This window comes from Arachis hypogaea, chromosome 12, assembly GCF_003086295.3.
Source record: "Arachis hypogaea cultivar Tifrunner chromosome 12, arahy.Tifrunner.gnm2.J5K5, whole genome shotgun sequence".
NCBI lineage: Eukaryota > Viridiplantae > Streptophyta > Magnoliopsida > Fabales > Fabaceae > Arachis > Arachis hypogaea.
In genome coordinates this window covers 4,486,680-4,513,784 of record NC_092047.1, presented here as the reverse complement: position 1 = coordinate 4,513,784, position 27,105 = coordinate 4,486,680, and the positions used below count along the sequence as shown (strand labels likewise).

The 27,105-nt window shown below is 34.8% G+C and overlaps 2 protein-coding genes across 10 annotated transcripts; one reads left to right on the top strand and one right to left on the bottom strand.

Moving 5' to 3' along the window:
- The first annotated feature begins 5,737 nt into the window (after nucleotides 1–5,737).
- On the top strand, nucleotides 5,738–10,773 carry LOC112726490 (DEAD-box ATP-dependent RNA helicase 31). Its single transcript, XM_025775894.3, has 10 exons — nucleotides 5,738–6,661; nucleotides 7,200–7,306; nucleotides 7,674–7,729; nucleotides 7,925–8,149; nucleotides 8,345–8,551; nucleotides 8,695–8,781; nucleotides 8,912–9,007; nucleotides 9,207–9,422; nucleotides 9,562–9,744; nucleotides 10,239–10,773. The coding sequence occupies exons 1-10, from the start codon at nucleotides 5,895–5,897 to the stop codon at nucleotides 10,464–10,466; spliced, it is 2,172 nt and encodes a 723-aa protein (XP_025631679.1). The 5' UTR covers nucleotides 5,738–5,894; the 3' UTR covers nucleotides 10,467–10,773.
- A 1,542-nt stretch (nucleotides 10,774–12,315) lies between these two features.
- On the bottom strand, nucleotides 12,316–20,356 carry LOC112726489 (uncharacterized). Of its 9 annotated transcripts, none has more exons than XM_025775889.3 (11): nucleotides 19,774–20,126; nucleotides 19,632–19,671; nucleotides 18,992–19,510; nucleotides 18,201–18,389; nucleotides 17,563–17,655; nucleotides 17,268–17,450; nucleotides 17,071–17,173; nucleotides 16,784–16,969; nucleotides 14,153–16,602; nucleotides 13,404–13,993; nucleotides 12,316–12,946 (listed from the first exon to the last, which is right to left on the bottom strand). In XM_025775889.3, the coding sequence occupies exons 3-11, from the start codon at nucleotides 19,223–19,225 to the stop codon at nucleotides 12,937–12,939; spliced, it is 4,038 nt and encodes a 1,345-aa protein (XP_025631674.1). In that variant the 5' UTR covers nucleotides 19,226–19,510; nucleotides 19,632–19,671; nucleotides 19,774–20,126; the 3' UTR covers nucleotides 12,316–12,936. The 9 variants fall into 9 exon arrangements, with proteins under 9 accessions (XP_025631674.1, XP_072064662.1, XP_025631675.1 ...); XM_072208561.1 differs by having other exon boundaries at nucleotides 13,404–13,990; nucleotides 19,774–20,124; XM_025775890.3 differs by lacking the exon at nucleotides 19,632–19,671 and having other exon boundaries at nucleotides 19,730–20,356.
- Nucleotides 20,357–27,105: the final 6,749 nt, after the last annotated feature.

The window sequence follows — 27,105 nt, the reverse complement described above, 5'->3', positions numbered from 1 at the left end:
GTAGTTGATTTATGGTTTGTGTTAGGTGTAGTAACATGCACTGTTATCTTAGAATGTGTTGGTTTATTTCAGTTTCAGGAATGGCCACCATCCATATAACACTGTGTATTAATCATAGAGGACGGTTTGAGAGAGGGCTGTCTGGAAAGGTTACTTATGTTGATGGTGAAGTCACAGAGATAGAGAGGGTTAATGTTGATACCTTGAATGGTTTTTTCGCATCTGATTTGGTGAAGGATATAGGATATACATTTGTTTCTAAATTTTTCTGGCTGGAACCTGGGAAAGGGCTTGATGATGGGTTGAGGGACCTCAAGGTTGACATGGATATAGTTAGGATGTATGAGGCAGCTGTGAAGAACAGTAACAGAGTAAATGTATATACAGAGCATCCGGTGGATGAGCCCGTGTTAGTAGAGGAGAACAACATGACTCCATCAAAGAGGAGAGTAAAGCGGTGTGCTAAAAAGGTTCCAACTCCGAAAAAGAGTCCCAAAAGAAGGTTGATAGTAGTGGAAGATGAGGATGATGCTGATATTGTAAGTAATCTGCAAGTTGGGATGGATGACCGAAAAAGGAGTGAGGCCCAGAGCAGGGAAGGGGCCTATGAAGCACATACACAGGCTGGTTTGGATGCCCAAAAAGAGGACAATATCACTATGGAAGAGGAGACAACAGACCCACAACTCTCAGGATCTGTTGAGGCAGGACAGGTTTCTCAGCCTCCCCCAATGCCTGGCATACCAGATAAACCACCATCAAGTCAGTCCCAACCTTCCCAGCCACCTATTGAACAAGATCAGCAACCAACACACACTGCTTGTTCAGACTCAGTCCCTGCTTCTGAACCCAATGTCTCTGCACCTCTAGAACCAGAACAACTAACCCAATACACCCCTCATCCATATGGGAATCCACTCTCACAATCAATCCCTCAGACAGTCCCACCCTCTGACACCAATAGGACTCCCCAGAATGATCAGACCAATCCTTCAGAGGAGGTTCAGGGAAGGCCAAAGGTGAATAAGAGGAGATCAACTAGGAGGCCCCCCCTACAGGCCAGTCTTTCATTCCAAACCCCGATCCAGACAAGCCTCCAACCTTCTACGTCCCCGTTGATGATGATGATTTCTCTGATGAAAATCCTGGTCATCATTGCTATGAATCAGAGGAATTGCATAGCATAGCAAGTGACGACGATACCGAACAAACTCCAGTTTTTCCTCAGAGCAATCCTGATGCTCCAGTTAACCAGGTTCGGTTGGAGGTTGGGATGGAGTTTGAAACTCTAAGCCACTTCAGAAAGGCTGTCAGAAAGTTTAATATCAATATTGGAAGGAGCATATTCTTTGCTCGATGTGATTCTACAAGATCGAAGGCTATATGCTATGATGAGGAGTGTCCTTGGCAAATTTACTGTGCCAAGAGAACATTTCCAGCGAGTTTTCAGGTAAAGACATTCGTAAATGAACATACATGTAGCCGGGACAATCGATGTAAGTCAGCAGATGGAAAGTGGGTCATAGATGAGTTGGAGGAGAGGATTCGAGTGCAGCCAAACTTGACAGTTAGAGAGGCTGACCAATACTTCAGATCCGAGTATGATGTACTAATTAATGAAAGGAAAATTTATAGAGCTATGAAGAAAGCAAAAGAGTGGATTAAAGGTTCTGAGATTGCACAATATGCACGACTTCGTGATTATGGTAACCAGATACTGAAGACTAATCCAGGTTCGACAGTAAGGATCCAAACAAATCCCATGCCTGATTCAAATCCGGTTTTTCTGAGAATCTATGTTTGCTTTGAAGCGTGTAAGAAGGGGTTTGTGGGAGGATGTCGACCTTTTATAGGTTTGGATGGGACCTTCATAAGAGGATACTATGGGGGGCAGTTGCTGACTGCAATAGAACAGGACGCAAATAATCATATCTATCCTATTGCCTACGCAGTTGTTGAATCAGAGAACAAAGAAAGTTGGAAGTGGTTTCTGGAGATACTCCAGGAGGATGTGGGAGATTTTCAAGCTAATGGGTTTAACTTCATGTCAGATATGCAAAAGGTACTTGTGCAGATTTACTTATAAGAATGTATGGCTGATTCATGTGTTTAGTGACTTTGATGTTTTCTCTTAATATATGTATAATAAGGTATGGCTGATTATTTGTTTTGTGTCTGGTTTAGGTATGTATTAGAAATTATATGTTTTCTCATTGCTTAATCATTAGTAGCCTAATGCTGAAAATTGTATCAGAATGAGAACCCTTTTGATGTGTTTGGATTGTTGGACTAGCTAAATAGTGAATGAGACATATGATTTATTATTGGAATCTGGTTTAGTTTTACTTATGTATGGTTTGTGCTGAGACATATAAACAACTCTGTTTTGTTTTGAGACTGATATTGGAGTGCTGGGAAATTGCCTAGCTAAATACTTAAATCTGTTTCTGGTTTGTTTAAAATCTGAGCACTGTTTACTTAAATGAATTACTATAGGGACTAATCCCAGCCATACAAGAGATTTACCCATATGCCAACCACAGATTCTGTGCAATACATATATGGCAAAACTTTCGCAAGAAATGGAGTGACTTACAGCTGAAAATGTGCATGTGGTCTTGTGCCAAGGCAACCACAATACAAGACTTCAATGCTGCCATGGAGAGACTGAAAAGCATCAATGCTGGGGCTTGGGAGTACCTGCATAAGATTAGTCCTAAACAATGGAGCAGAGCTCATTTCAGTGAATACCCTAAGTTGGACAACTACACCAACAACAACTGCGAGGTGTTTAATGCTAAGGTTAAGAAGATGAGGGGTAAGCCGATCATTACAATGTTGGAGGAAGTCAGGTGCTACGTAATGAGGATTATGGCTAGGAACAAAAAAGCTTTGGTTGGGTACAACAAAAGACTAGCACCAACCCAACAGAGCATATTAGAGAGGGAAAAGTGAGAGAGCAACAAATGGATGCCTCTGCCTACTGGAGATGACGCAGGGAATGTGTATGAGGTGCATTGTTTGCCAACGAAGGTAAGTGTGGATCTTGGCAAAGGTACATGCAGCTGTCAACTATGGCAAATCACAGGTTTACCATGTAGACATGCCTGTGCTGCACTGGCTTACCAGAACAGGAGGCCAGAAGAATATGCCCACAACTGGCTCACCATGGGTGCATACAACGCAGCCTATCAGATTACTATGCGTCCAGTTCCAAGCCAGGAGTACTGGGAGCACAACGTTGATACCCTCCCCATTCTGCCATCACGGTATAGAAAACCAATTGGTCGACCTACACTCAAGAGAGACAAGAGAAATGATGGCCCTAAGGAGAAGAGTGACCCTCATAGAACATCGAGGAGGATTGGGACTATTATCTGCAAGTATTGCCTCCAGGTATGGTTAACCAATTATAGTTGAGATTCTGTCCTGTTCTATAGTTATTGATAAATGTGATAACTAGTTCAAATTATGACTAATACGTTTATCATTAGGCTGGTCACAATAAGAGAAGTTGTAAAAAGCGGAAGGAAGCTGCAGGTGAAGGGAGTTCTGCCCCACAAGCACCAGCAGATGATGAGGATGAGGATTTACTGGCTGAAATGTACTATGAGGAGACCTTAGAATCTGCACAGGCTGAACAGGAGGCCACTGAAGAAAGAAACGAATCTGCAAGAACCAACACTCAACAAGTAAGTGCATCGTTTTAATCATTTAACTAAGCTGCCTAGCAAACCTTGTGTGATAATAACTGACTTGTTCTATGGTTTGCAGCAGCATCACCTAATGCCTCCCCCACCAACTGCACAACCACAGCCACAGCCAACCAATGCAACAACTAGAAAACAGGTTAAAAGGAGAAGTGTTAAACGCCCGCCTCCGACCGGACAAAGACAGCAGCCAAGTACACCAGCTACCAACCAGCCAGCAACAACTCCCTCCACACACAACTCTCAAACTACACCACATCCACTACAAGGTGCTAGTGCAGGAACAAGCACCCGGTTCATGCAGTTCATGCCCACACCTGGAGTTGTGACTCCAACAGCTACAGGTCCAGGCACAACTGATAGAGGGAGAGGTCAAGGTAGAGGTCGAGGCAGGTTACGGGGATCAAGCGGAGGAAAAAATGGTTTATCAAGCGGGAGCAGTAACTCGACCCCAATATCATAGACTAATACTGCAAAATTTGGAATCTGGCTTTTTGTTGTTTTTAGGTTACACTTGTGAGATACATAACTCTTATGTTTTTCTGATGGATTTTCATCCTATTGCTTAGTTCTGACTTAGTAAGGCTTTTTTTGAGGGTATAAATTCAATGACCAGTACTTGGTTTTTTTTTGTCTAATATCAGAATGTTTGGAACCTTCAGCATCTATATATATATATATATATATATATATATATATATATATATATATATATATATATATATATATATATATTATATATATATATATATATATATATATATATATATATATATATATATATATATATATAATGAACAATTTACTTGTTAAGGCAATTATATACTTGCCATCTTTTGCCTCTTTTTGATATCACTATTGTTATTGTAACAACATTTTCGTCTTCCAATTAGTTCCTTACTCATATATTGAACAGCAAAATTATCAGGTTGCTAATTTCCAGCTTACTGTTTGATCCTTAATGTTATCAGAATCATTTTAGATTGCAGCAACAAGTTCAAACATTGTGTATCTACATCAATGTATCACATGAAAAGCAAACCAGTATAGATTAGGAACAATCCATATCATTCAAAAATTTTAACTATGACAGAACAAAAACCTCTCTTTTTACAAGTCTTATGATTTCATAACCAAATACAACTCATAAAACAGACAAAATGCTACCCCCAGTGCAACAGTAATAATCATCACTCTAATTCCCCTAATTTCACCCCTAATTTCAACCCTAAATTTGTCTATCTTCTTAGCCATAATTGATGATGCTTGCAGATTTCCCCCCCCCCCTGAACTCAGAGTCAATCCATCATCAGGTGTTGCATAACAATGCTCGAACTTCCTCTTGGCTAAACATCTTGCCACGCCCTCCCATCCTTGTTCGAGTTCATCCACCCAAACAAAGTATCTGCAATCTCTTGTCTAAGAGAAAAAAAAATCCCAAATTTGTCAACTAAAACTCAGAAATCATTGTCTAACCTCAACAACAACAGCAGCTGTCCCTTACCGCCCATAGAGGACATCTGATGAACCATCTGTTAGGGTTCGTAATCGTTCCAGACTCCATCAACACAACATCTCTCCCACAGAAACATTTGCCGTCGAGCTTCTTCTCCTTCATCTTCTTCGAACTTGAAGAACTGCTGCGAGTTCCAAAATTTCCATCCGAGTTAAATCTGCGTGATGACATCGCTGGGGTTCTGAGATCACTCTGGGTTATGGTTCGAATTGCAACAAAATTTCAGATTTGGGGTTATGTTTCGAATTAGGAAAGAGAGCTTGCTAGGGTTTTCATTTCAACCATTACCTACGTATACAACGTTCAGATCCACGTGGATTGGGCTTTGGTAGGTTCGGATTGCCATGTAGGACTATACAAACCCGAAGCAGGTGCCAACTCAAGCCAGGCTATTTTTGTCACACGGAGACCATCTCTCATGATTACAAAGTCAATTTCCTTCTACAATGGGTACATTTGTCAACGTTCTGAACTATCATGAGTACAAATGGTCAATTATTCTATTAATATGGAATATGCCCATGTTAGAAAATAAAGAAAGTATTACAATAGATATGATCCCTACTTATAGTTTAAAAAAAAAAAAAATTGAAAAAACACCCTTAAACCCTAAAAACCTCAGTCCAAAATATCCATAAGCAATAGCCGTTATCCCTTTCTTCTTCAGAATGCCAACAACTAAGCTCTTCTTCTCCCCACTCCGTCTTCTCCATCTCCCTTCTTCTTCTTCTTCTTCTCTCACAATGAAGCCACCATCTTCATTATTCCTCTCTCGTCCTTCTAGAACTTTCTTCCCTACCTTCCCTTTCAAATTCAAGTACCTCGCCCTCCGAAACGCACCGTTTCGCGCCCTTTCCACTCGCTCCGACTCCACGCGCCGCAAAGAAAGGCCTCGCCTTTCTTCTCCCTCCGCCACCCCAAAGAGCTTAATTGACGACGAGGCTGAGCTCAGTGACTGGGTCGACGAGATTAGAACCGCGCGAGTTGACTCGGACTTTGGCGAGTCAACTCGGAATCGCAGGCAAGTTCGCCGTGACACTAATTCGAACTCGTCGTTCTCGCGGAATTCGGGGTTTTCGCAGCGCAGATTCGGTCGCGAATTGGAGAAGGAAGACAATGGCGGATTCAGGACAAGGAAGAGAAGGGGTGTGGAATTGAACAGAGGAAGTGGAGGGAAGAGTTTGAGCAGAAAACCTAAACCCCAATTGATGAGCGATGATGAAGATGATGAAGTGGTTGTGAGAAAGGGATTCAAGGGTTTTCTGAGTGAGGAAGAGGAAGAAGAAGAAGAAGAAAGTGGTGAGAGTGAGGATGATGAGATTGTGAGAAAGAGTAGAACTGCTTTGTTTGGTGGCACTAAACAACAACAACCAGCACCAGCAGCTCCAAGAGCTTCTTCACCTTCTGGAACTGATTCTTATTTGAGTGACACCAGGTACTTAAAAAAATCTGTTTTTGTAACTCGGTCTTGTTTGTTTTCCTTAAAGGTTGGAACTTGTTTTTAAACTAATGTTAGCTTAGTTCAAGTGGTTTTGCATTGGTTAATTGGTATAATTTGGACAATGTCTAGTATGCTTAGAAGTTGAAACTTTCACCTTTTTTTATGACAGTATTAATGTCTCTATTCACTGTTGAGACATGGGAAAAAAAAAATTGAACTTTGTTGATCATAGTATTGTCTGTTCGGCATTAACTATTGGTACATTGGAATAAGAAAAAAAATTTAGAAAGTTATTGGCTTATTGCATAAGCTAGCTAGTGTTCATGGGCTATAATGCCTGTGTGGAGGAGATGAATGAGACTTGCATTTTGTTATTATTTAATTAGGAGTTTTGATGGACATTATCTTTACTGCATATTTAATTATCTTTACTGCATATTTAATTAAGATGCCATGGATAAGGCTTTGTTCATTATGTTGTACCACCGCTCATGTATTCTGTATATCTGATTTTTGAAATATAATGCCACAGGTTCGATCAATGTTCAATCTCCCCACTATCATTAAAAGGAGTCAAGGATGCTGGATATGAGAAGATGACTATTGTACAGGCGGCAACTCTTCCTGTAATACTCAAAGGTTTATTTTTTTATCTTGGTCAGGAGCAACGAATCAATTTTAAGAAAAAGCAATCTTGACAATAATGTCATTTTGTGCTGGTTGTGTTTTTGCCATTTGTAAGAGATTTCATCTTATTGCAGTATGCCCTGTTAACTCTTTCCTTTTTGGCTTATTCATTTTGGGATCCTTCATGTGTAAACTGTTAAGGATATAGTTTGCTGGGTGCTAGCATTTAAATATGTAAGATCTTTAGCATTTATAATAGGGCTATCCCTAAGTGATAATATTTAGCATGAAAGCAACTTATACCTGCTATGGTTGACATCATTCTTGTATCTCTTCGGTTTATTTATGACGTTGGCTTACATTGTAACTGTATTTCTAGGTAAGGATGTCCTTGCCAAGGCTAGAACAGGCACTGGGAAAACAGTTGCCTTTTTGGTAAGCCTCTTAAAATTTGTATTCACCTAATTGAATTTTTTTCGTTTGTGGTCTTGGGGCTTTCTTATTTTTTTAGCTTGTTGATGGAGGCACAAATCTTTGAGCTGGAACTTGGTGCTTGTTTTATTCCACCTGTAGTAAGTGATGAATGGTAATTTTGAGTAAACTTATTTTTTCATTTTTTTCTTATTTCAGCTTCCATCAATTGAAGTTGTTGCAAATTCACCACCAACTGAACGTGATCATAGGCGGCCACCAATTCATGTGCTTGTCATATGTCCAACTCGAGAGCTTGCAAGTCAAGCGGCTACAGAAGCTGCTAAATTGCTTAAGTATCATCCTACCATTGGTGTTCAGGTTGTAATTGGAGGGACGAGACTTGCCTTAGAACAGAAACGTATGCAAGCAAATCCTTGCCAGGTAAATCCTTCTATTATTGCGGCTGAAGTGTTATTTCTAGTGGAATAGAACCATGCACACTTTCCAAAGGACATGTATATAAGCAAACAAAAAGATCAGTAGTTTTTCAACATTACTAAATAACCTTTTCATATAGATGCTGAATATTATGATCTATTAGGAAATAATCACTAATGTTTTATACATGCTATACAGATCCTTGTTGCTACACCTGGAAGGCTTAGAGATCATGTGGAGAATACTGCTGGCTTTGCAACTCGGCTGATGGGTGTGAAAGTGTTGGTGCTCGATGAAGCTGATCATTTACTGGACATGGGATTTCGGAAAGACATTGAGAAGATAATTGCAGCAGTACCTAAACAACGACAAACACTCATGTTTTCTGCCACTATTCCGGATGAGGTATCTCTCTCTCTCTCTCTCTCTCTCTCTCTCTCTCTCTCTCTCTTATTTTTTGTTTAGGGTTCTGTGTTGTGCTTTAGAATTTAGATAAAATAGGAGTATAGGACAACCAGGCTCATTCTGATATGGTTATTGTTTTGAAGGTGCGTCAAGTCTGTCATATTGCTTTGAGAAGGGATCATGAGTTTATCAATACGGTTCAAGAGGGAACTGAGGAGACGCACTCACAGGTAATTTCTTATAATTTATTCTCATAACCAAAAAGTTACCTATATTCTGAGGTATTGCATGTGAATATGCACTTCCCACCATAAAATTTCTATTCATTGTCTTTATTATTGGGTTTTTGGATGACTTCAGGTTCGCCAAGCACATTTAGTTGCCCCATTAGACAAGCATTTCTCTTTACTCTATGCTCTTCTAAAGGAGCACATTGCGGATGATGTTGACTATAAGGTGTGATTTCTAATTTGCAACCAGTTGTACTGGTTTCTCGGTTTTCCTTATTATTCAAGATGCATACATAACTTTTGAATTTCTTAATTAACAATAAATGTTTTTTTTTTCATTGCTCTTTAGACTTGAGAACAAAATGTTTTACTTTTCCTATCACACATTTTGGGAAGGACATGTGATGTAGCTATTGGTTTATCAGGTTCTTGTGTTCTGCACAACTGCCATGGTGACAAGACTTGTTGCTGAACTTCTTGGCGAGTTGAACCTGAATGTCAGAGAAATCCATTCAAGAAAGCCTCAGAGTTATAGAACCAGAGTCTCTGAAGAATTTCGCAAGTCAAAGGGACTTATCTTGGTTACATCCGATGTGTCTGCACGTGGAGTTGATTATCCAGATGTCACTCTTGTTGTACAGGTAACTAATGCATAACTCCTATTTCGAACAATGTTCGACGCACACGATGGCAATGTGGTAGACTTTGAATCTTTAAATTTTATTATTTGAACAAACATTAATTAACAATTTCATGTGTCCTCCATTTCTCAATGGTCAGGTTGGTTTACCCACTGACAGAGAACAGTATATACATAGACTTGGTAGAACGGGACGTCGAGGGAAGGAAGGGCAGGGCATATTGCTTTTGGCTCCATGGGAAGAGTTCTTCTTATCTACCGTAAAAGATTTGCCTATTGAGAAAGCTCCCATTCCTTCTGTTGATCCTGACACAAAGAAAAAGGTATTCATTCTTAGATATATGATGATGTAGACAATTTTGAATTATGTTTCCTATGGTTTTGCAAATGTATACCCAGAGAAATACCAAAATAGCCTCTTGAAGATCACTTCGGTATCAAAATAACGGAAAAAGATCTTCTAAAGTGAGGAGAATTCTAGAGTGATAATTAAGAGGTTAATTACTATTAAATTTGTTACTTATATGTTATATCATGTGTCAGCCCCACTTTCATGATTCAAAGGTGATTAGACTCTCACTTTTTTATTTTACCAACTTTCTCATTTTAGAGGTGCTTGATAACCCATCATGATTCGTTCAGTCTCTAACAAATTCATCCAGTCATCGTTTGTGACACAATGGTTGGATCAAATTTCAAAAGGAGATAATCTTATAGCTATATCGAACGCATTCAATCTTTCAGGGATTATTTAAGTGATCTTGTAGGGCTATTATAGTACTCAACTCATCGATTCGGAACTATATTATGATAACAGGTGGAAAGGGCTCTATGCCATGTTGAGATGAAGAACAAAGAAGCAGCATATCAAGCATGGCTTGGTTACTACAATTCGAACAAGAAGATCGGGCGCGACAAGTATAGGCTCGTAGAGCTTGCAAATGAGTTCAGCAAATGCATGATGCTTGATAACCCTCCTGCTATCCCTAAGCTTGTTCTTGGCAAGATGGGACTTAGAAATATCCCTGGTTTGCGTTCCAAATAGGTAGGTTTATTGTTTTCAATTCAATTTCTACTATAGGTCTTTTCAAAGGTAGAAATTTCATTCTTATAGTTATCTCTTATATAAATTATAATTTGTAAGAGTAGAAATATTATTCTTATTATGATTAAATTATATTATGTTCAAGTTTTGTTTTTATCAAAGTTTGTGATATTGCCTGGTAATTATAGTCATGGATGAATCATGTTTCAACAAAATGATGATGGAATATTGTAACAATTTGGAGATATTCATAGAATTATGCATATATGGTTTGCAAATTTATGATAAATATGAGTGGTTAAACTTATACTATGGAAATATTCCAAAGTTACCTAACTTAAAAGTTCTCTTCTTTTTTCCTTGCCAGATACCATTTTGTAAATGGATCATTTTGTGTTAAATATTAAAATGGCAAAGCTTTTGATTTAGTTTAGTTTTCTCAGAACCTAGACTTGATAATATTAAAAAAAATTGGGCTGGTTAAACAACCTTGTTATATATAGAAAATATGTGAATTTTAATTTTTATATTTATGTATAACAACATCGTGATTTTTATAAGTTGAAATAAGATTTATATATTTTGTTATACATATATTAAAATGCTTTTTTTTAATACAAAACATTATGTTATATAATACACATTACTTGAAGTATAAAAAGTTTGCAATGCTAATTTTGTTAAAATCTATATAAGTAAATTCTCCAACTATTTTGTAATAAGTAGTAGTAATTGTTTTAAAACAAAATTCAGGCGAACTAAAACCAAAAAATAACTTGAAAAAAATTAGTAAAAAACAGTCAGAATTTTATTATGTTTTTATTAATTATTGTTAGAATTAATAAATGTTAAATAAAGTAAATTTTGGCTTCTGTTTTTTTTTGTCTCTATCGTTACGAAACAAAATTTGACCCACAATAATCATCAGTTCAAAGCCAACATTAAACAGGAACATCTCATGTCAATCATGAATAATGAATCATGATAAATCAAACCTACTTAAAGTGCATAAAAGCATACCACAAAATTTTCTGAAATATACCTATTGACAAAAGGCAAAAAAAGACTACAAATGACATCAAGGTATTAAAGATAAAGTGCATAATCCTAAATAGGAGATGGACAACATATATCTAAATATTTAAGTACAACTTTCTCCTTCGGTAATATATTTAACTTACAACAACACAATGATGTTAATAAATTAACTTGATTCGATAATAATGTATGTACTAATTATTAATATCTTTGAATATTTAAATAAAACTAATATTACACTTTTTTTTAAACCAAAGATAGGATTGAGACTCGAATCCGCGACCTCTAAATGAGTATAGGAAGACTATGTCATTTGAGTTATAACTTGTAAAAAAACTAATATTACACTTGCATACTAACAATCTTGCTTGTTAATTGTAAGAATTAATTAACCTTCAGACGTGATCTAACTAAATAGACAGGTGCTAAACTATGTAGGATTGATCATGTTTAGGATTTTAAAATAAGTAGAGCTTGGCGCTTATGGTTATAGTAGCTATGATGATTTTACAAATGTTAAAATTAAAGTCACATATTTTTTATATTTTAATAATATTATTTTTAGAATTAATTTTAACAATACCTTTTAAGAACACCGTAACCACAATAGCATGCAGCTTGAAAATATGCAACAAATGATAAAACCTGAATTTTTTAAGTTTGTAATATGTGCATTTCTGCCTGTAGTATGCTACTATGCTATTGCTTGGGAATTAATTATTTCACTTTTATTTAGCGAGGAAATTAAATAGGCATGCATATATATGTTATATGGGGACTTCATCATTACCTATTTTCTTGATGTGAAAAATTAAGGAAGATATTCTAACAATTTTTATTGCTAAACTATCACATTGTTCATAAAGTTCAACAAACAAGTTCAGCATGATATAAAACAAGTACACTAGCATCATGTATAGAAGAGTGAACCTGAACTCTGTAACAAGCTAAAAATCTCTAAAACACTGAATCTAAGCCAGCTTTCTTGTTTTTGTTTTTCTTCCTTCTAAACTTTGATGATTGAGGGGTTACAATTGTGTCTAAATCCTTCAATAAAAATCTGATACCTAAGTCTTCCATACTCTTTCACTTTTGTGGAATTGGAGGAGTGTTGCATGCTCCTCCTTGCCGCCGCCGTGCTTCACCCTAAACCGAGGTGTTGGGTCCGCAAACATAACCAAAGTTGGTTAGATCAACCTGTCTAAGTGTACATGCAAGTAGGGCACAAAAAAGGGACCTTTCACTATAAGGATCAAGCAATGATATACCAAAGGAACCTTCACTTATGTAGATAAGTGGGTTGAGACTTGAGAACAAGAATTGCCTTGAAATGAGAGAGCAGGTGTTTCACCCATTTACATGCCCACCATTGGAAAAAGGATCAAAATCCTTTTCCAGTTGAAAACTTCTGTATTCTGATCTGGCACAAGAATCAAGGCCCTCTGCAAAATCACAAAATCAAAGACATCATCAATAGGGTATTGCTAAATATTTCCTTGTTATTAACAAAAGTTCCTTCAATTTTTCTTTATAAAGTTTTCCATGCATTGAAGTTTTTTAAAAATTGCTAATTTAGCTTCCTTTGAGACACTTGTTAGCTAACGATTTTAAACTAGAGAATATCCTTCAACAGTGAAATGTACTAAAAACTTATGATGAAAAGGAATACATACTTACAAGGTGAGGTTGGTTATGTGAATCGAATGATATTATAAGTGCTCAATTGTAAACCGTGTCTATAGACATGAGTGAAAAATCATGTTTTGGGATTTCTGATGCAGCAAACATTTTATAAGGATTTCACACTTGGATGCTAACCATCCAACAATAATATGACTTCAATAACGTGTCGCTGCTAGAAGCACTAGTGGCAGTTTCGGTACAGAAAGGGGCAACTACCTTGAGACATGGGGTGAAGAAGGCTGATCCGGAGAGGATCGTTGTGCAGAGCCACCATGAAACCTTTGCTCTTCAAACACTCCACCAGATCGACTTGCCTCATTCGGCTGTGGTACTTCGTTGACACCAGGGAAACCCATTGGCCCCAGAGACCCAAATTCAAGCTGTTCTGCCGGGGAACCGTAGCCTGCATTATGATCATAAGGATAAAACATTACAACAGAAGGCATTGTTGGTCCATTCGATGATATCCCACCGGGATTCATGCCAGGTATAGGGTACATTCCATAGGCTACATTGGCAGCACTGTTCTGTGAAGAGTTTGCGTGGACCGGACCGTTCTGGTGAGAAATGAAGGAGTCATGTCTATGCGAAGCTCCCCACGATCTCTCAGAGCGGCTCTCACTTGTCGACAACCTCTCTGGCTTTGGGCCGGTTTTCTCACTTTGGTTGCGATTGTGGCCACGTCCAGTTCCTCGCAACTTTGAGTTCACCCAATTCCCTTCTCTGTCGCCATGATGGTCATTTCTGTCATAGTTGTAATTTCCCCGTCTGGTATTTGTGGAATGTCGCTCGCGAACAGAGACCTTCTGATATAAATTTATAAACATGACACAACATTACAACGAAATCACCATCAACAAAAGCAGGCTGATCAATGGTTTTGTAATTGAAAAACTACTTTATTTAAATGCATGAGCATATGTAAGAATAAAATACAAAGTTTTTCTTTTAGAAATTTATCATACCGGATTTGGCAGGTAGGTTCCGGTCCCACTTCGATACCGGGGAATATCATCCACAAAACGCTGGTAAACGTTGGCAGGTCTATTAGAAACAGACTGGACGGGAGCAACAGGAACTAGACGTGGCCCATAGTTCATATTCATAAGCTGGCTGAAAATATTGGCATTAGCCGCAACAGGTCTACCAGGACCATCCCAAGGATAACGACCCTGCAAATAAACGGGAGGTACCATAACTGGTGAAGGATACACCATTGAAGGAGGATGACGCGTGTTTTGACAAAATCGTCCATATTGCAAATTTTGCCAATGGCTAACGAAGTCACTGTTGAGAATATCAGGCTTGTGTTCCGATGGCTCAGTCACCACCCTTGGCATAGAATTGGAAGGGCTTGAAACCTCAGGTTGATCATATCCCTCGGATGAATCAAAATTCTGATTAGAGTCATTGGTATCTGTTCCTTCTTCTGCAGTGAAGTTGCTTGTTGCAGTTTCCGATGACTCTGTATGAAAATTATATATAGGAAGCATTGTAACAAATGGTACAGGTGGCCCTGTAGGATAGAAGGCAATCGGAAGAAGGCCAGAATTATCAGCTGCTCTTTGGCGAGAACCAGAACCTAAGATCATGGGGGCCATGGGTACTGGAGAATCTGGTCCACTTGCTTGGGCTTCAAAACCGGATACTTGATGCCTTGGAACATGCAAGGAAGTAGCAGCTGGAGGGCCAGTGCTTCTTTCGGACATGTCCGATGGCATAGTTGACAAATGTGTCCATTCCCTGTTTTCATCATCTAATCTATTCGTTGAAACCTCTGTGGCGTTCTTACCCTTACCATAAACACCACCATATTGCCCCAAGGGAGTGCTTTTCCTTCCCCTTTTATCCCTCGTTGGCTTCGAGGATTTGGCCGATGATCCTTCCCAAGAGCTTTCAGAAGAAGTTTTACTGCTCCTGAAGGAGCTTGAAGGTGGTCCGCTGGACAACTGAGAATTTGGCATTCTATCATCAAAATAAACCTCATTTCTCCTGCCATCTTGATACAGAAAATTTTCTATATGCTCTTCTCTTGTTGGGCCTCGATTTTCTGTAGTAAACTTCTGTGAGTTTCTAGTTGAACTACTAGAGCCGGCTGCCCGAGATGACGGGCCAAAGTTATAACTACCTGAAGTTGACTGTTGCTTATCATCTGGAAGCATTTCAAAGTTTCCATTATCAACTTCAACCCCACTTCCAGAACCCCTTTCCTGCTCATGCCAGAAATCATTATCGGCTTCTCCAACAGGACTGAAATTCTCATTCCCAGATTCAACTAAATCTTGAGGATTTGATGCAAATCCTAAGCTAGGAAAATATGGTGTCAATGGTGAAGGGACTAAACCTTGAGGAAATTGCATGTTAGTGCCCCAAGAAGGCTCAATGAAAGGAATATTACCCATGTTTCTATGAGCATATCCCATTGATGTGAGAATGGATGGAGGAAATGGAAATGGTATGTGACCTGGAGCAATGTTCACCGGAACATGACCCTGACTACTGAAACCTTGGGCTGTCGGAGATGCCATCATATTCAGAAGGTCTTGCTCCTCCTGATGCATCATCTGCATTCCAGCTGTTCCTGCAATAGATGCAAACTCTTCGCTCACAATCACCGAGCCGGATTCATCATGATAACTATTTGAACCACTGTTAGACTCAGCAGAACTATCATGAATTTGGCGAGATGGCATGTGCCTAGTTGATGAATCATCTATTCTAACACCATAACTTGGAACAATCTCAGGCTCAACAACATTCTTCCTCTGACTAACCTCCAATTTCGCAAAGGAATTTGGGAGTTTACTACTTTCTGCAGCTCTTGAACGTCTCCCTTGGGAAGAAACTTCACCATATGAGTCAGTTAGCTCAGGGCTAGAACGTGTTCTGGCAAAAAGAAACCTCCCTTGAACATCAGTTGGAAGATTATCGACCTTAATGTTCCTCTGGACCTTATCGACATGAGCAGCATGATTAGAATTAGTTTCTCTTCTGCTTTGATCAGAGGTCCTTGAATTATTTTGGCTTCCATAACTTTTTTGACTCTGAGTATGTGACACTGTAGAAACTTCACTACCTTTATACGAGTTTTCAGAGGATAAATTACTATGCTGAGACAGCCCACTACGTGAAACATGATCTCCTTCTATATGGAATTCATGATTCGAGGTAATATCAATTTTGTGGATATTGTGCTGGACATTCTCAGATCTCTGTGATTGGTCGGGACTGGATAGCCTCAATCGCCACAAGTCATTGCTTGGAGCATCAGGTCGTTGCCCACTTCCATGTCTATCCCAAGTGTTCAGAAAGAACTGATTGACTTCAAAAACCAATTCCTCCTCTGGACATTCAAGTAATCTAGCCAGCCTTTTAGCCCCGAAAGTAAAGGCACTGCGTATCCTATAGAAATTACCTGGTTCACATGAATCATAGATGCAAATATTAGCCATAAACAGATAAGAAAAAGTAGATTAAATAGTTTGGGGAAACCAATACAGTACATGTTTAACTCCAGCAACAAGCATAAAATTTACCATACTTTCATCATTAATTGAGATTCTATAAACAGAAAAGCATAACATGAACCAATATACCTTTGCTGACACTACGGCCAAGGTTATTGTTGACACGCAAAGGATCGATAACATTGAAATACTTCAAAGCAAAGGATTGACCCTGATTTTCTTGGCCACTGGGAAAAACAGCATACACTGAGCTACAGGCATCAAGAAATAGCTTACTGAGCAGTAAATCTCCACCATCTTTTCGAGGAGGTTCAGCTGTGGAAAAAAAAGGGATAAATAGGAGGGGGAAAGCAATATAAGAAAGACAGAGCTAAACAAAAAATTAGTAAACAAATGTTTCAACAGATTGTAACCACCTGTTACATCTGGGAGTGAACTAATGGGAACTGGACCCCAAAGACTTATGCAGAAATTGTCCCAGTCAAACTTACTAAAAAACTCCAGAAATCGATACAACACCTATATTTTCAAAAAGGGGGGAAAAGATAACATTATGTTAAAATTAATGATAAAAAATACAAAAAATAAAGAAAACCATGATAAATTCCAATACCTCGAGTGGTCCAGCAAAGTTATTGTTGAAAACGTGGAATATGTAAAGAACCAAGGTTTCTAACGCATAAGTTGAGATAAGTCCATGGTGGGCACCAAGTATACGACTCTCATAGTAACACCAAGCTTTTATAAGTATAATGCTACGCTTGAATAAATGATTTTGGTTGATCAGATTATCAACCTACAGAAACAAAATCAAATCTTTATCATTCCAATACAAAAACAGTACCAAGGACACAGCTCTAAAGAGAATGATACACTGTGAGGCTTCTGGCTTAGATGCGCTGAATTACCTCCTCAAGAAAACAAAGGGTACACAACCCTCCAAGCTGGTTAAATGAAATGTCTACTACAATATTCTCAACAAGACACTTTATAATCTTCACCTGCAAATATGAAGAAGAATGTAAAACACTACTACTAAAATATTACAATCCTAACTAAAATTAATCCTAATAGTGTCACATATAAGAGACACCATAGGTATGATTATGATTTGAAGTGCAACGAAATGTACGTAACTCAAATCACTACATATTGGCTACTACAACACTTTTCCTCAATGTAGTTTAATGTTAAAGGTAATTGCCTTGCAAGGTGATATTTGTATTAATAACTGGACCAAGTGATCAACAGAGAAAAGACACAAATACACATATGCAAAAATCAACAAAAAGGGTTAAGAATTCAGCAAGCAGAACAAGAATTCATCATGAACTCCCCATAAACTTCCTAGTTCCTACCAAATTTCTTTGCAAAAATGAGGAAACTTAACACACTACAAGGTTTCATCGTCATTTAATAAGTCAGCAAAATTAGCACAAGACTTTAAAAATAAACTGGACAAGATTCCAAACTTAACCTTGACACTACCTAAATTACAAAAGCAATAAATCTTAGCAAATTAAATATATTCTCTTAAAAAACTTACTTCAGCCTGAATGTACTGAACCTCCTTGACATGAAACTCTGCATTCTCATTCTTCTCCTCATTCTCAAGCATGTCACGGACCTGATGTGCCCAATTGTCCTTCAGATTTTGATTCTTACTGAATGCTGTTAAGTCGATATCTCCATCAGGCAAATAAGTTTTGAGCGGTACCGATCCAAAGGTGAATACCTGTATCATAAACAATTATACACAATAATATGGGAGTACAAGTTACACAAACACAATCAGGGTTTAATTTCCTCACTGCAAACAAATCATTTGTGCAGAACTGATCATCAAAGTAGCATTTCTAACTTAGCACTAGGCTGAAGTCTTGTTGACCTTATTTTTATGAAATAAATTAAAATAACTTCCTAATTCTAGTTAAACAGATGTACATAATTTTAAAACAATTAGACAAAAAATTAGAAAGAAAATCTAAAACAAGAAATAGAAAAGTTGTTTTAATGCTTTCTGAAATGAGCTAAAAATAATAGCTTTTGAAATATCTCTAAAATCTGTTGTATCAATAATGCATTCTAATTCCACAATAAAAACCGTTATTCCAACACATTCTCATCTAATGGATACAAAACTCAAGTGTTACTACAAGTTTACACCATACATTTTGCATCATTGACCAGTTTTTCAAGGTTGGAGAAATACAACAACCTAGATCATGATTTGTCATAACATCCCTCAACATTTACCATATTGTAGTATGATTGACTTACCAACAAAATAAGTCCTCAAAGCAAAGAAGCATACAGTAAACACATAAGGCCACTGACCTGGCAAGGGAAGCATTTCATGATCAAGCGCTGTACATAGTCTGCGACGGCATTTCTTCGCTCCTCGGAGGGTGGATTAGGCTGAATGCAGGCAATAAGCTCTGCAGTCCTCTCCTCAGCCTTCAACCACCTCTCAGAATCAAGTGTCTGTAACACCGATGCGGCCTCATGGGGCAACAAGCCATTTGGCAATAGCCCACTTTGTGGCTGTGCCCATGTCTCATGTTCTCCCATGCAAGCCTATGCCTTCCCTAACTGCTCCACCAAGTAAAACCCCACCAGCCACCCCCAAGCCGAAAATCAACACCAACCCCACCACCACCACCACCACAGCTTCTTCTTCCAGATACACTTCCACAGCAACAAATATTCGGAACTAACAAAAGCAACACATTAAAAGCATCCAGCTCTAGCTATTTTCTCAGTGGTTTTCCCTCAAACACTTCATGTGCACAATTTCTTTCTCTACTCCTCCCAGTGCAAACAACAAAACAAACCAAGATAAGCACTTTATTCCCTCTGCAGTTCCACGAAAAATAGCAACAACCAAAAAAAAAATTAAAAAAGTAAAAGTCCCACTCAACAAAATCTGGGTATTACTCAAAACAAGATAAAACACATAGAACCCAAAGTGCCCCACCTACTGCAAAAAACGAATCCTCAGAAATAAAACCCAGATTCTGCAAGAAACCCCAATGAATCAAATATATCAAAATATAAATTTGAAAAAAGTTTAACCTTTTATGTATTTTAATAAGAGATAAAGGTTAGATGATCAAAACCCTAAATGGATGAAGGTGAATCTCCACACAGTTGAAGTGCTGTACGAATACAGAGAAATGGGCGCTTGGGGAATCAAATCCAAGGTGAAAGGAGAGTTGGGTTGCGATCAAAAACGGGTCTTGGTGCAAGCCAGAGAAAGGGTTAGAAAACGAGGGTGTGGTTTTTGTTTGTGTGTTGTGCTTTTTTTTTTTTTTGGTTTATGAAGGGAACAAAAATATGTGAAATGGAAGATATTAGGGATTGAAAAGAGAAGAAAGGAGGTTATAGCTAAGAGAGAAAGGGGTTCGGCGTATAATAAAAGAGAGAGAGAGAGAAAATGAGAGAGAGTGTGTGTGTGAATGTGAATGTGTGTGCTTATTTTTATGCTATGTACTATGTATTGCTGTGCATTTAAGGGTTTTTAATTTTATTTTGTTTTCCCTTTTTTGGGGGCTCATTTCATTTTGTTGTGTATTTGGTTTTGTGTATTGCGAAATGGTGGCATAAGTGTAATGGAATTGGAATATTGGAAATGGAGGTTGAACAATGGAAAATGAGAAAAGAGAGAGTAAAGGGGAAAAAAGGGGGAAAAGAAAAGAAAAAGGAAGAATGGTGTAGTGAGATTTTTCCATTTTTGGTACATGGAGATTTGGAGAAGTATGTAAGAATTGAAATTTCTTAATTTTGTGACATTGTGTATTTTTGTCTAATTTAATTGCTTGTTGTCTTTAATGTCTTCAAATAAAAACATATAGTTTAATGATAGTTTATTATATTATTAATAGTGTATTAAAATTAATATCATAATTGAATAAATAAGTAGTTTTTTTATATGTTGATGATAAGTAAAAGTAAGTAGGTTTTCTGTTTTGGTCTTATAAGTAGATTGTCTTCTTGGTCCTTTGGTTTTAGAAATGTTGACCAAAAATAAAATCCATTTAGACATGTTGCTTATGAGTGTGACTAAAAAGGAAGAGGAACATGAAAAGAAATGTTAATGTTGTGTCACTTAATTTGAATGACAAAAAACAAATGCTTAACAATAAATTAATTGTTTTGCCTTCAAATAAGCCTATTTTGCAGTGACATATGCAAATTAAAATGAAAACATTGCATCACGAAGTAGAGCATTTGGCTTAAAATTGTAAATGCTATGTATAATGAATCATATTTTGTTGGAATTTTTTACCTATATTCACATTTAGTGATTACTCACATTAACTGTTATATAATTGAAAATAGTTAAATAATTTAATATGTTTAATTAAATTATTTAATATAATACATACTAACACTTTAGAACTTTTTATTTTTAATATTGGAGTTGTAGTGATGTTTTTTTAAAATGTGGATTGTTAGAGTGTTATACTCAAATGTGAAATCGTTTAACTAGAAAAGCAGAAATCGGACTGTCCGATTTATTAGAAGTACAGAAATCGGACCGTCCGATTTGTGGGAGGTATACAAATTGGACCGTTCGATTTGTGAGAGGTACACAAATCGGATCGTTCGATTTGTAGTAAAAAAAATAAAAAATTTGAGGTACACAAATCGAACCCTCCGATTTGTATACTTTCCACAATTTTAAAAAACACCAAAAATTACAATGTTAAAGTATATCACTACTTCTACTTTCATAACAAAAAAAATTAGCCAACACTTTATTATTATTTTTATATATAAAAATATTTGTATATAAATAGTCACCTTCACATTTTACTAAAATTTGTAATGAAATGGTCGATATTGATGAAACTCATCATAAAACTCTTCAAGTTCTGTCAATGGCTCAAAAAGTGTGGAGATGGTGAAGTGATTAGTGGCCACATCTCATTAACCAATTGGATCCATTGTATGTGAACAACAATCTTTGTCTGGTTACTAAAAACTACATTGAAAGCTTTCAAACATTTGTCATGGAGAGTAATGGTCTCTTAGAATTTCACTATTTGAGCCATATGTTGTTGTTGGATTGCTTAAAAGGCAAATATCTTATAATAGAAAAATATAAAAACTATGGGATAAAAGATGAAGAAATAAGATTAAAAAAATGGTGTCTCTAGTCTTATCTTTTATGGTTTTTAGCTTTTTATGGTAGATTAAAATTTGACAAATTTTGTCTCAAAAAAATTGCTTACTTTTGTAAAAGGTGTGATTGGTTGAAAAAAAAAAGTTTAGAAAACAATCAAATAGTACATAATAATATCTAGGCAATTTGACTAGAAAGAAATGGTAGAGTCTTCAATAATCACTGTTGAGGAGTGGTGGAGATAATAATCAGGTCCTTTATGCTTTTCGACGAGTGGCTTGGTGGTGGACCTCTTGGCTGTTGATGTCAATGTCGAAGATGATTAGAGGGGACTTTACTCTTGAGTTGAGGATGTGGGTTTGTACATTGAGTAACCCGTTACTTACTTTCTATTGCTTCACCTTATTGTATTGAGCACTTTTTACTTCAAAAAAAAAATCTACAATTTTTTTTTATAATAAATTTGTGTAGATTTAACACTAATCAATCTATTAATATTTAAACATATTAATACTATAACGCATATTAAAAAAACATTTATATAGATATGCATAAATGGTGTCATTTTATGATAGCTTGATTGAAACAGTGATTAATGTAGTTAGGGCTTAGGAGCCATAAACATATAACAAGGTGATATATAACGAATTGACTTTTAAAATAATACACATATGACCAATTTATAGAGAATTGTAAAATGTGCTAATCAAACTGATAATTCTTTGTTGTGGGTACTTAGTTTAACCATGTAATTAAAATTATTCAAAAGAAATAGTAAAAAAAAATCAGAAATAAAATTAAGAAAAGAAGTCTTCTACTAACTTTCAATTCAAGACTTGTCTTTAACTTTCTTTCCTCAATAAACATAATTAGTGACTCTCCTTTTTTTTTTTTTTCGCGTATCTATCATATTGGCCGGTCAAACCATAATTATTTGTAATTAGGGGTGGAAACAGGATAGGTCAGGTTAGATTTTACTCTTAATAGGTTAGGCCTGTAATAAAATATATTGGCCAGTAGACTGATATAAGTTTTTTAATGAGTACTGAGCCTGATCTGTTATTAAATCTGACCTGAAGTCTATCAATATACCTTTTTTTTAATAATAATTAAATTTAAGATATAATTTAATTTTTAAAATTATAAAATATAAAATAATAAATTTATGGACAATATTGATACAAAATAAACATAAAATATCGATAAATAATTATCATGATTAAAAAAAATAATATATATGAATATATTCTCACTTGGCTACTTCCAAAATATGTAATATATCAAAATAAAAGACTTCATCAATATCAAGAGTTGTAACAAACCAACTAAACATAACATTAAATAAAAGCTAATAACTACTTAAATCAAAACAAAGTAAAGAGAATGTTGAACAATTAATCGATTAACCCTCCAAATTTAAAAGTGATTTAATCTTCCTGTTCCAACACCTTAAAAAAAAAAAAAGCAAGCATACACATATCATTAAATTTTTAAATAATATAAATGCAACAAATACTTTTTTTATTAGTACAAAAGAGAATATTTAAAATAAAATTGTGGTCATAATCTTAAATTATATGATACTTCATTTATATATCATGAAAATTTAATTTTATTATTCTAACTACTCACATCATACCAATATCAATGTTCTCACATTTAAAAAGAAAAATACTTTCTATAACATTAACATGGATACTTAGTCAAAAAGAGAAATATTAGAAAGTTAATTTTTTGTTTTGATTTTTTCTTCAAACCATACTTGTTTCGAAGCCAATCTCCTCCACAAATGAGAGTTTTAATAGACTTTTGATTTAGTGGAGAACGATATTTATAATGAGACACTAAATGAAGACTCTGAAACCACCGTTGAGACAGAAATTGCTAATATGTCCACTGCCATTTTAGATAAAACTTTGAATTTCATGCTATTGTTTTTCCACCACTCCAAAGCACTAAAAGATTTATAATGGTCTTCAGAAATGTAAACACTCTCATAAAGATAAACTTCTAATTCTGATTTTGTTTGATGAATGGCTTCTTTTTTCCGAACCATATTCAACATTTCATCAATTCCACTGATTTCATAATTAACCATATTAGAAGAAGCAATTAGACCATTAGTGTTAACTCCACTTATTATTGTCTCACCATGATACATTTCAACATATTCATCATACATTTCTTGTGATGGATTCTTCACTTTTTTCAACATTTTCAGCAGCCACATGCTCAGATTTGTAAATTAAAGGAAAACAGAATTTAATAACATATGATTTGTACCTAGAATCTAAAACACAAACTAGAGACATTACCATATTACATTTTCCTTAATATTTGTCAAAATTTTCTTTCATTGAGGTTGCCATTTCTCTCATGAAGGAATCTCTGATCTATTCTCAATAGCATCATCAATTATTTGTGTCACTCTCCAAATATCAGAAGATACAAATTTACAGTAGGATACTCATTATCACAAATGACATGAGTAGCAAGAATAAATTTTTTTAAAACTTTACAAATCTTCTCAACTTTCCTCGACCCCTACTTATAACCAGCAATATCGTATTTATCAGATATGCACCTACATACAAAGAACCTAGTAAGCAGGGACAGACCTAAAAACAATGATAAAGGGGCACTTGTCACCACTGTGTTTTTAATTTTTTTAAAAGATTATAATTATATATAATATATCACCATTTTAAATTTTAAATGATCTCATTATAAATAAACTAAACTCAATTAGTTAAAGGCCTAAATTCACTTTTTTATTTTTTTATTATTTTGACTATTATTTAACCTAATCAAATTTAGTTCTTGTGCCGTTATTTCCTTTATTCTCTTAAACTCTCTTTTTTTTTTTTTATATTTTTAACCTTTTTTTATTCCTTGTTTAGTGGTCATCTTCTCTTCGTAAAAAAAGTACATTTTAAATTATCCATTTTTTTATATAATTCTCCATAACTCTATGTATCTTTCAATTTCATTATTTTTCTTTTTTGATATTTTCAATTACAAATTTTAATTCAAACAATTATAGTGTAGGTATATATTAATATAATGTTTTATTTTCTTCATGACTTTATATATTTTATTTTATTCTCAATTTATTCATCTTAATTACTTATTTTTTATCTTTTGTTCTATTATATTTACCTATGTTGCATATAAAATTTTAAAATAAATTGATTAATTTACTAATTTAGAATATATTTTTTATTTTTAGAAATAGTAATAAAAAATATTTTAATTATAATACATAATTAAATAGATGCATAAAATCTTTAATCTAATATTATATAAAAATTAAATTAAAAAATATATAACAAATTTAATTATTAAAAAAAAAGAAAGAAAAAATTGTAAATTATGTTTTTATTATTTTATATAAACATACTTTTTATATACATATTTAATTTTTTAAATATTTATATATAATTATAGTTTTAAATTATAAATACTAGTGTATTATTAGGCACTACTGTGCCAATTAATTTAGTCTTTTATTATTAAATGTATATAAAAAAATTATTTAAAATAATAAGTTATTTATAATTTAATTAAAATATTTTAAATTTCAATTTTAGAAATAATTTTTTTTATAAATTATATATAATGAATAGTATTTTAAGAATGAAAGTGTTCACTAACTCTTTTTAATTTTTATATTTTTATATAATTAATAATATTTAACAAAATTTATTTTAGTATATATATTTTTGCTCTCATTTCTAAAATTTTTTGAATCCCTTATTACTGGTAAGTTTTGAAAACAATCCAATAGTATTTATATAACAATATCTACAGTTTTTTTAATAATAAATTTGAGTAAATTCAACACTAAAATATCCGTTAATATTTTTGGTGACTTTTTATTTTTTTTGGTGACTTAATATCCGTTAATATTTAAACATATTAACACCATGACATATATTAAAAGAACATTTACATATATATGTATAAATGGCTATGAACCACGAACCTGCAACAATATAACATGTAACGAACTGACTTTTAAAATGATATGCATATGACTAATTTGTAAAATGTAAATGATTGTAAAATATGTTAAATTTAAAACTAAATTAAAAAAAGAAGTCTTCTTTAAACTTCTAACTCAAGATTTATCTTTTTCAACTTCCTTCTTCCAATACACATAATTAGCAACTTTTTTTTTTCTTTTTTGCGTATCACTATCGTATTGGTCAGCCAAACGATAGTCACCGTAGCCACCAATATTATAACCACCAGAGATGCTACCATATACAAATAATCTACTAAGTCTTCAAAATAAAAGGAAAACCTTGAATTATGTGTTACATTCTAAGACTTTATTATTCGCATAAAACATCATTAATTACTAGCACAACACTTTTTGTGGGGACTTGGGAGTAGTTAAAAGTGAGGGTGTGGAGGGTTTTTTGCTGGGATTGGATTGCATTGGACATTTTATGGGCCAACGATTTAAAAAAACTAAACTGTTTTTAAAAAGGGCCGTTTTCCAGGCCTCTAAAAAGTTTTCATTTCACAAAAAAGAGTATTGGGCCTATATTAGTAGATTCATCTTTTTCATGTTACATCTTTGAAGCTATGACCGTTAAAACACACCCAATGACAAAAACGCAAAAAACAACACTCCCAAAATAACAAGTCCAAAAAACCCCCAAAATAATAATAATAATAAAAAAAGAATGTTCAAACGCAAAAAAAATGTTATATGTATTATCTTTGTGTATATTTCTTTTGTGCATTTTTTATTTTTAATATTAAAAATAATTGATAGAAAATAATATAAATTAAACCGTAAAAAAGAAGGAAAAACGTAAAAAAAAAAATGACAATGACGATGATAATGATAATATTTGGGCGATGTATAAACACTCTCTGAAATAAAAGTAATTTTTGTTGTGTTTAGGTTAATTTGGTTGGACTTGGATGACAAAAATGCTTAAATACATAGTATAACTATTTTTCATTATTTGTAGTCATAGTGAAAAATTATTCTATTTATGACTTTATACAAAATGAATTTTAAAAATATTTAATATTATAAAAAATATTTTTTTAATAGGTATACACTCCCAATACATCGAAAAAAAAAAGAATATCAAAATAAAATAATACCCAATGTTTTAGAAAAATAAAATCTCAATATAACAAATAACAACCTAAAATAAACTAATTATGGGATTTTTAACAAAGAAAAAATAGAATATATAATTTTATTATCGAAATTTAGGAAGACAGTCAAATTGAAGACCAAAACAAACAAAAATAACACATCACTAATAAAAATTATATTATGTTTACACAAAAAAAT